Below are 10,404 nucleotides of genomic sequence, written 5' to 3'. Positions count from 1 at the left end.
CACAGTGGTGAGCAATTTGTTCCTTAGTAAGAAAGTCAGTGGATCTACTTTCAGTCTGAAGGACGTGCTATTGTAACAGTGGTGTGCATCTTTGTATTACTGCAAAAATAAGAATGAGAATTTAGCTTATTATCATGGGACTTCAGTGTTCTGGCTGGAAATCTTTCACTTGGAAATGACTGAAAAGATTCAGTATAAGAGCTGTTACTAACGTGAACATTAGACAGTTTCAATTTATACACCTCTCTCCTTCTTCAGGTGTGGTTTAGAACAATCAATGTCTGATTTTCAGCATTCAGAGGGATAAGCCATCTAGGTTTAACACAAAACAGCCACAAATGTTCTTTTCTGCTCTACTACATGAGTTCAGATCTCACTCGAGGTTACTAAGAAATTCTTGCCTCTGTTATCTCTGACAATATTCTCAGGTCTCAAAAATGAAGTATTCAAAGGCTTGATGACAGTTAATTACAGAATTGCTCTACTCAACACAAAATTTCAGGTCAGTTCTGCAAAAAAGGTTTGGCATGGAAAAATAAACTCTAGGAACAAGTTACTACTCTGTCACACTGTAACAGACCTGCCATTCATTCTGCCAGTTGTGGTCAGTATTTCCATTAAGAAGCTTGTTTATCAAGATTTACATTTGGCTGCCTCAAAAAGCATCACTGAAATATAAGGAAGCACAATTTCTTTACCCAACCTTCATCTACAAAAATCTGCTGCTGAGGAATTTAAGTAGGCAAACAAAACCAAGTCCTCAACAATTTGAAATGACAGTGTTTGTAGCCCTGATCAGCTACTGACTGCAGAAAGGCAGAATACTGTATTTTTTATGACCCTGTGACAAAGAAACACAAATGAATGAATACCAAAATGGCCTAAAATGACAGTTCAAATGACTCTGTACCTAGTTTTTTAAGTCTGAAAATATAAAATCATTCTAACTTGTGAACTTCCTTTGAGGAAGCAACTGGATTCAAAACACTTCATCTAACCTAAAATTACTTTCATCAATATGTAAAAATAGTAAAATAAATAATCATATAATCCTCTACTGCTAGGACTGCTTCTAACAGTCTTAGCCCTAGCTACAAATTTTAAGAGCACGATAATGATAACTGTCTTCCCATCTTTCGCAGAGATCATCAGCATTTACTTTTACCCCCAATTCCTTCACCATGATGGTGATACACACCAAATGCATATTTTCTTCACACCACAGGGATGACCTACTACACTTGCTAGCAACAGTTTACAAAATCATAGAATGGAAGGGACCTTTAAGACCACCTAGCTCCAACCCCCCTGCTATAGGCAGGAATACCTCCCTCTAGACCACGTTGCTCAAAGCCCCATCCAGCCTGACCTTAAATGCTTCCAGGGAGGGGGCATCCACAATCTTGCTGGGCAACCTGTTCAGTGTCTCACCATCCTCAAAGTAAAGAATTCCTTCCTAATATCTAGTGTAAATCTACCCTCTTCCTCTAGCAACTTGTCCTGTTGCTAACGGAATTGTCATTACATACTTGACTCACCCTAATGAAACAACAATGTTCCACCCAAGATCAACATTTACTTGCTACAGTTACCCTATTTATAAAATAGAAGCATATAATTCTTAATAAAAAAATAAATAATTCAGAAAATAAAAACAAATTTGACAAAGATCACTTTATAACCTTGAAGAAGAAAATTTGATCGAAAAGGAATCAATGAGTTCATACATTTCATTTGGAAAATGTATCATTTTTATACTATTGGCATAGGATTAAAAAAACAATCTGCTTTTAATCCAAGAAGTATGGCAGTCAAACCCCTCAACGCATACATCTTAGAAGCTATCCAGGAAAATCTTTTAAAGCACACTAATCAACTGAAAGAGTAATTTGACATCTTGCACAACAAACTTGAGTTTCATAGGTCAGACCAGCTTGAAAAAACATAGAACAAGGAAACTACTGATCCTCACTTAGTCTTTGATTACGTAGCAATGTGCAGAAGTTGACTAACTGGATTCAGTTCAGGTCTGCAAAAAGGGCTCCTTCACAAGAAAAGCATCCAGACAAATCGTCCAAAGAAACCTTCTCTACTGTACTAGAGGTACTGGCCTCAAAAAAGCATATAAGGTACGTGAAGAAAAGTGAAAGGAATCCATTAAAGTAGCAATGCTTGGACACTGCATAAGCAATATAATTTTTAAGTCTTAGACTACTATGTTGGTAGGACAGTAAATAACAAAGCTGCAAAAAGTCTCAGCAAAAGTAAAGGAAGACTAATAACTCTAGTAGATAAAGTCACCTCTAGCTCTCTAGCAAATCACAGGTACTTTCATTTCAAGCCTATTTTTAAAATTAATTACATAGGCCAACTTGAACTTTTAACTCTTTTCCAAGCCCTAAAGCAGAATCTGAAAAAAAAATAATAATAATAACCTTTAGAGTTCCCAAATTTCAGGTAAAAGGACACCATATGCTCCAGCAAGACTTCAGGTCTGGACAATCAATGCACTGAGGCTGAGGCTGCAGGGCACAACATACTGTACCACACACTGCGCTGCACAGTTGAAATTGTAATTAGAAGCAGACCATCCAAGTACAAATAGAGCCAAATTGGCTTCTCTGGATTCCCTTATGAGCTGCCATAGAAGCATTGGTCTTGAATTGCATTTATCAAAAAGGCTCCAGTAAAATTAAAAGCAGAAATAAAGAGGAAAATAACATTTAAAGCAGTAAAGGCTTGGAAGGAAAAGTTGCTCGTGATCAGTTTCACCTAAACTGCAAATAAACCAGGATGATTTCACTTTAGTTTATTACGACAGCCCCCAATTCTATTGTCAAGCATTCTTGGCAAGCATACAGCCTTAGATATGAGACCAAAACCAAATAATTACTAACCTTTCTACATTGACAGGCTTGTCAAATTTAAATAGAATATAATCCCCAGCAACCGGTGTGACAGCCCAGAAAAAGTCTTCCCCTACATATGTTTTTTCTAACGTGTGCCCCTGGTACACTTTTAAAGATGTGGAAACCTCTGCAGGTGGATTCACGTGGATTTTATGCAGCAGCGGTTTCAGAAAGTCTTTATCCTAATTGAAAGAAAGAAAAACATCATGCTGTTTTATTACGTTTTTCTCAAGTGGATACACTTAAAATGAACTCCTAGAGGAAAAAAAAAATGAAAAAATAAAAATGCGTCACTCATTTCCAGATATTTCAGATCTTGTATTAGGTAATAAGAGGAGCATTCCATTAAAGTAATAAATAAAGAAAAAGTAATAAAGAAAAAAAAAAATTAAAACATATTCCCACTAGTAAATATTCATAAAAATAAGCTGAGATTGGTATTTCTTATACCTGATAGTAACCAGTTTATACCAGGTTCATTCCAAATGGAATAACACATAATTAAAAAATACTAAACAAGAAAACTCTTTTTTTCTCAAAGACTGAAAAAAAAATAATTCACAAGATCAATTTGTTCTGGAAAGGAAGGAGAAGTGTAGCTACTAACTGTGAGTTTCTGGATCTTTCCTGCCAGGGAGGAGTGGAGGCCAACATGCTGGAAGAGAGAAGGCCTGAAGCGTATCCGTAGGTTTGACTTCTGCCGATCACAATGTTTCTAAAGCAAAAGGAGAAGGGATAAAAACCCATATTGTTAAATTCAACAAAAAGTTGCTGAGATTTTACTCAAGGATGTCATGTTACATGAACTGAAAAGACTCACAAAAACCCAGACCTATTTATCCAGTTCATCTTGGTTTTATTTTAGAAATCTAGCAACACTGCTGTACAAATGTAATACTAGTCAATAAAGAAGAAATTTACATCTATTTTTGTACAGAACCTGTTTCTTCAGTCTTTCATCAAGGAAGCTACTAGAGGAATAAAGGACCAAAAATCTAAATTTAATCACCATTTGGAATCTTCTCTATGACTGCTATACAAGTAGTAGTATTCTACAGAGCCAGTAGCGGTGGGGGTTACAAGAACGAATTCATTTCAGGACTGTTACATATAAAAACCAATCTAACATTTTTCTTTCACCAACTACTGCATCCACCTCCAGAATCCAAAACAAAAACAATTATAATGCCTCTGAAAAATGTGTTTCTGAAGGTTTACCTGAGATTAAAATCTTAGTAGGAAAACAGATTAATTTAGAACACACAGTAACCACGATAAATTGTATGCTAGCCTTTAATTCAGCAGAAACAGCACATTCACAAACATTAAAACATTTTAGAAGCTTCACAATAAAAAGAAACTTACAGCATCTTTTTCAGGGTTACACACTTTCACCCAGAGGATATGGTCCAGAAGCCAATCAATTGGTTTCTCCTTATAAAACATAAATATGAACTCTACAATAAGAGTGATATCTGGAGACTGGAACATTTTGCCTGCAATGACATTAAAAATAACTGGAGTTATGTTATAATAAAGACAGCATTGTACCTTGAAATCACTGATAAAATAAGCAAGCTTGTGCCATGATAAGGTATGTTAGTGATGAACGATTTGAAATCTCCAATTGAGCAATCTGAAAAGCTCCATACTTATAGAATGCTTTGGGTTGGAAGGTACTTCAAAGGCCAACTAGTTCCAAACCCTTGCCATGAGCAGGGACACCCCTCACTACATCAAAGTGCCCAGAGTCCCATCCCACAGCGCCTTAAGCATTTCAAGGATTGGGGCATCCACAGCTTTTCTCAGCAACTTGTTTCAGTAGCTCACCACTCTTACAGTAAAGAATTTCCTCCTAATATCCAATCCAAATCTGCCCTCTTTTAGTTTAAAGCCATTACTCCTCATCCTCTTACTATAGTTCCTGATAAAGAGCCCCTGACCAGCTTTCCTGTAGGCCCTCTTTAGGTACTGGAAGCTCACCGTAAAGTCTCCCTGGAGCTTTCTTTTATCCAGGCTAAAAAATACCAACTATCCCAGCCTACATTCATAGAAGAGGTGTCATATGCCTCTGAACATCTTTGTAGTTCTTCTCAGGACTCAATACAACATTTCCATTTACATCTTGTGTGTGGGGCCTGAGAGTTTGGATGAAGTACTCCCAGTGGGAGGCAGATCATGAGGGCAGATCAGAGTGGGCTTGTCACCTCCCTTTTCCTGCTGGCCACCCTTCCTTTAATGCCACCCAGGATAGAGTCAGCCTTCTGGACTCTAAGTGCACACTGCCAAACCATGTTGAGTTTCTCAACGCTCAAGCACTCCCAAGACCTTCTCTTCATACATTCTCTACCCAACCCGCATTTGTGCTTATGACTGCCCTGATGCAGCTGCAGGACCTTGCACGCAGCCTTGTTGAAATTTATGGGGTTTTCACAGGTCCACCTCTCAAACCAGTCAAAGTCATTCTGGATGGCATCCCTATCCTCCAGCATATCAACTGTACCATGCACCTTGGAGTCATCAGCATACCTGAAGGTGCACTCAATCCCACTGTCCATATAATGAACAAAGATATTAAAGAGTGCTGATCCCATTACAAACCCCTGGTGAACACCATTCCTCATTGTTCTTCACCTGGACATGGAGCTGTTGACCACACCTCTGAGTTCTACTACTCATCCAATTCTTTATTCATCCATCAAATCCACGTCTCCCCAATTTAAAGACAAGGATGTTACATGGGACAGTGTCAAATGCTTTGCTTAATCTGGGTAGATGATGTCAGTTGCTCTTCCCTGATCTACAAATGCTGTATCCCTGCTGCAGAAGGCCACCAAACTTGGCAGGCATAATTTGAACTTAGTGAAGCCATGTTGGTTGTCTCCAAACGTCTTTGTTTTCTATGTCTTTTGGCATAGTTTCCAGGATGTTCTGCTCCACAGTCTTGCAGGACACAGAGATGAGATAACTGGCCTGTAGTTCCCTGGATCTTCCTTTTTTAGCTTTTTAAAACCAAGGGGGTTGTGTTTCCCTTTTCACTCGCTGGGGTCTTCATAGGACTGTCATGACTTCTCAAATATGGTGGATAGTGACTTCAAAACTTCATCTGTCAGGTCCCTCAGAACTACTGGATATATCTCATCAGATCCCACGAACTTGTGAACATTCAGGTCTCGAACCTGACCTTCTCCTGAAGTAGGAGGTTCTTCATTCTCCGAAGTCCCTGCCTTTGCCTTCTGTGACATAGGCCATGTGGCTAGAGAGCTTGCCAATGAAGACTGATGCAAAAAGTTCCCATATTCCATGTAAACAGGTCTCCCTTCCAGGGAGGGCATGTTTCTTTTTCCTGTCTTCCTTTCATAACTGACATACCTATAAAAAGCCTTCCATGTTGCCCTTGACATCCCTGGCCAGATTTAATTTTATCAGAGCTTTAACTTCCCTAAGCTGATCTCTGGCTGCTTGAACTATTTCTCTGCATTCCTCCCAGGTGGCATGCCCTTGCTTTCAGCTATGCAAAACTAAATAAAACAGAAAAACTAATCAAACAAGAACTTGTAATATAACTGGGTGCCATTAAAACATTCCATGTGTGTTACAACATAATCTCCTTAAGAACAGACATTTTCAGTCTGCAAAAACAGAGGAAGAAAAATTATGGGCATGTGCTTACTATTCCCTATGCTGTCGCATAGCAGCAACCAGAGTTTTTCCAGAATGTACAGGCCACTGGCAAACTCAAACCAAGTGCAATTCTAACTAGACAGAATTAAAGCAGTCAGCTGCCTAGTAGAAAGCCCAAATCCCTCATGTGATAAAGAACTGGAGAATTTTGCTATATACTGATGTGACTTTGGGGCTTTCAAGATAACATACTCCTTGGTAATGCACAGATAGACTTCTTGGTGACATGGTTACTACAGAATCTTTGTAATTCTGCAAAATATGAGTTCTAAAACAAGGCCTAGATGAAAAAGAGAAACTTCGTGTTTTTGTAGAGTGTATTATATCAGCAACTTTCTGCAGGGCAGTAGAAGGTGTCTGAAGAGAAAAGTGGCCAGTACACTCGACTTTGTTGTTGCACTGAACGCAGCATCTAAGTAAGGCATCTCCTGTAAAGATACGGCTACTAGGCACAATAAGTAACTGGCAGTGGGAGAGCCCAAACATGAAGAAAGACTCCAACAACAAGCAATTCTACTACCTGGGACTCAGTGACAACTTCAAGCTTCCAAAGCCAGATCTAGAAGTGAGGACACATTCAGAAAGCACCATCAGGTTTGAAGATGAAGTATGGAAGACACAAGAAAAGACGACTTTACACAATAATGAACCACGTGGGGGGACGCCAGCTGACATGATTAAGTTTTGTAGATGGTGCTTAGATGTAGGAAGTGCTGACATATATACAGGGGCTCTTGGGGAACATGCACATGAATAGATTAAAGTGCAATAGAGGATCTTCTCCAATGCAAGTTCTTAGCATACCCACACTTGGATGCACAATAACACACTTAAGGATGTGAAATTTTCTCTTCATCTGTAATGCACAAGGCCTTCATAAGTTTTTTCAATCAAGTCCACAAGTAGTAGGGGTTCCCAGTATTTTTTCTTTCTACATTTTGAAGGAACAGCTGGAGTAAATACTAAGAATATCTATCTCTGAGGTAGCAAAACCACTCTCTGCACATTAGAAAAGGGAAATTGGTTCTCACTACAAGAACAGAAAACTCTCCAGAAAGGCCATTAAGGAGCTACATAGGCTATTCCTGAAGACAAACAAACAAGGAACAACCTTTTGTATGCAACATAAACTATCAGCAGTGGAGCACTCCACTTGAACATGTGGCTGAATGGAAATGAAGAACTGCAAGCACTCTGCATTACTCCATTCCTCAAGGTGGATGTTCACTTTTACATAAACAGAAGACAGGATATGGCTGAAGCATCACCCTGAGCCAGTACTACACTTAAGACTGCATTAATTTTTGCCTTAAGTGATGATATTTCTGCTGTGAATATGCATGTGGACCATCACTCAGTTTCAGTTACTTTTTCTTTGAGGCTCACCTAGGTCTGTAATTCATGGAGGATTATCACAAGGTAGTACAATAAATCAAACACAAAAAAAAGGAGCTGGGAGTTCAAATCTTTTTAATAGGGATGGAGAATTTCTCTGCTGAAGTGGGACTGAGCTTGGCATGTTTTGCACTATCTCAGCACAGACGCAGAATTCCAGGTTATCAGCTTACATATTAGGTAACCAGGATATGTTTTAAGTGAGAACATCTAAGTTGTGGTGGCCTTTTTTATGTGTGCTCCAGCACCATCGATTATCAGACTCACACATCTGGAGACTTGCTCTAACAATGTTTAGATCCTGACCTACAAAATTCTTCATTCTCTCTAAAAGGGGTTAGAGACACAGGAGGTCACCTAAAGGGCTCCATCATTTCCAGAAAACATGTCAAACATAGGAACTCTCATTCCATTCCTGCATGACTTGTGTGAAACTGGCAAAGAGAATAGCCAATGACATAACAGTTCTTTTGGAATTTGAAATCAGTTTGGAGGATGTAATGTGATTACATCATGATGTAGCACACTATGGAAGTTGTATCTGACATAAGAAGTCCCAGTTGTTTCATCTGCTGGAATGACGTTGTGGTCATAAAGGAGACTATTCACAGAGCTGGGTGGAGAATTAAGCGTGCTAAGACATAGTAAGAGACCCAACACTGCCAAGTCAGAAAGCTGTCCCTCACAAACTTTGAATTTTTAATTTCATAAGGAAAAAACATTGACATTATTTGTTAGTGCTTTCTACAACAAGGACCTCAAACAGACATCCCCACTTGAAATTACTGTGTGACTTACGTGAGGCTCCCATTAAACAAAGGACAATTCCCTCTAAATTAGAACTGCCTTGTTAAAAAAAAAATAAAAATCTTTAGGTCTTTATTAGGATATTGTTGCTATTTACATACTTCGTTGTTGTCATATTGTTTAACATTATTTATAGAAGCATTTAAAAACAGATAGGAAACAATCAAATTATTTGTACAATATTGTATAAAACGTTCAGGTGGAATAACAGCTCTTTCAGCTTGTCACACTTCCAACTAAATAGGCTCCTAATTTTCCTGGTGATTCATCTCTGCCTACTGCTTTTGCTAACAGTGTAGGAAAAGAGAAAAATACAAGAAACCCTAATCAAAGATCAGCTTAAAAATGTAAGGGCTCATGAATCACAGAATCACACACAGAATCACAGAATCACCCGGGTTGGAAGGGACCCCAAGGATCATGTAGTTCCAACCCCCCTGCCTAGCAGGGCCACCAAACATACACATTCAGATCAGGTTGCCCAGGACACCGTCCAACCTGGCCTTAAACACGTCCAAGGACGGGGCATTTACGGGTCTGAAATCACCATTTCTGGATGGTTGAAATAGCCTGTCAGTCACACCTGCTTCCACAGAAAGATGACCTTTGCGTGATGTGTATTGTAAAGATACACATGCAACCTAGAAAACATCCCCACATTATTGTTCCAATTGCTGTGGGGGCTGACTGAAGAGACAGCTTATCCTCTTCCAGGGCTATAGGTATATGTACTCAATTTGCTCTGGAATCCTTTTCTTCTTCTACTCAAGGACACAGCAATAGCACCACGCTGTACATATATCACTTTGATCAGCTCATCTTCTAAAGAAGACAATGTAGTCTTCAGTTGTCATCTGTGGTGAAAAGGCACTCATGGACTGTGCCACTTGAAACCCCAACAATTAAATAACCAGAGAAAAAGACTGAAGAGTGGGCATATACTCTTTTAATCTAAGTTATCCTAATTTTATCTAAAATAGAACCAGGATATGAATAAGCAGATTATTTACTTCTCCGTGGCAAATCTGTGCTCAAAGATGCCTTCTTCTAGGCCTGCATTTGCATGCTATTGTTCAACCATGCAATAAAGTCCTGACCCCTGACTCAGTGAAGAATCCGGGTACAGGTGTCTTTAAACCCCACTGGCCACTCACTATTATACTCCTGAACACTGTGGAACAGCACAGGCAAAGCCTTCTCCTTGAGGCTCCAGTGAGCACTGGAGCCAAAACTAACAAGCAGAATCCCGCTCCTCAAGCCTGAGACACCCACCTGGAGTAACACTCCTCTCACTAAGGGCAGACGCACACATACTGCTTTCTGAAGTGCTGTCACCACCTTCCATACTCAGCATGGCACAGCCCTCCCCCAGCACTTTGCCTTTCAGTACAATATAACACCACCTCTATCTGCCATTTCTGTCACTTGCAAAGCACTTCTGGCCTCAGAACACCCTTCCTATACCAGCTCAAAACCAAGACTTGCTTTATCACAGGCTTTACCTGCGGAGGTCTTGAAAGCTCCAGAACTCCAACTGTACACAGCTTCTCTTTGGCATGGTAAGTAGACCAAGACAATCCCTGCTCCATACATCCAAGATTTCAGCCCC

The 10,404-nt window shown here is 39.5% G+C and overlaps 1 protein-coding gene across 3 annotated transcripts in view; it reads right to left on the bottom strand.

The window, feature by feature from the left end:
• The window catches only part of MGAT4A (alpha-1,3-mannosyl-glycoprotein 4-beta-N-acetylglucosaminyltransferase A), a 77,831-nt gene that overhangs the window by 14,871 nt on the left and 52,556 nt on the right, over nt 1–10,404 (bottom strand). For all 3 annotated transcript variants that reach the window (XM_042866585.1, XM_042866587.1, XM_042866586.1), the window contains exons 10-12: nt 4,275–4,405; nt 3,517–3,624; nt 2,898–3,091 (exon numbers count right to left, since the gene is read on the bottom strand). In XM_042866585.1, coding sequence (XP_042722519.1) covers nt 2,898–3,091; nt 3,517–3,624; nt 4,275–4,405 — 433 coding nt within the window. The remainder of the gene's footprint in view (nt 1–2,897; nt 3,092–3,516; nt 3,625–4,274; nt 4,406–10,404) is intronic.

This window comes from Lagopus leucura, unplaced genomic scaffold, assembly GCF_019238085.1.
Source record: "Lagopus leucura isolate 7727_CA_CO unplaced genomic scaffold, USGS_WTPT01 Super-Scaffold_100001, whole genome shotgun sequence".
Lineage (NCBI taxonomy): Eukaryota > Metazoa > Chordata > Aves > Galliformes > Phasianidae > Lagopus > Lagopus leucura.
Note: the sequence above shows the minus strand (reverse complement) of the source record. Positions and strands in the feature narration are given on the sequence as shown.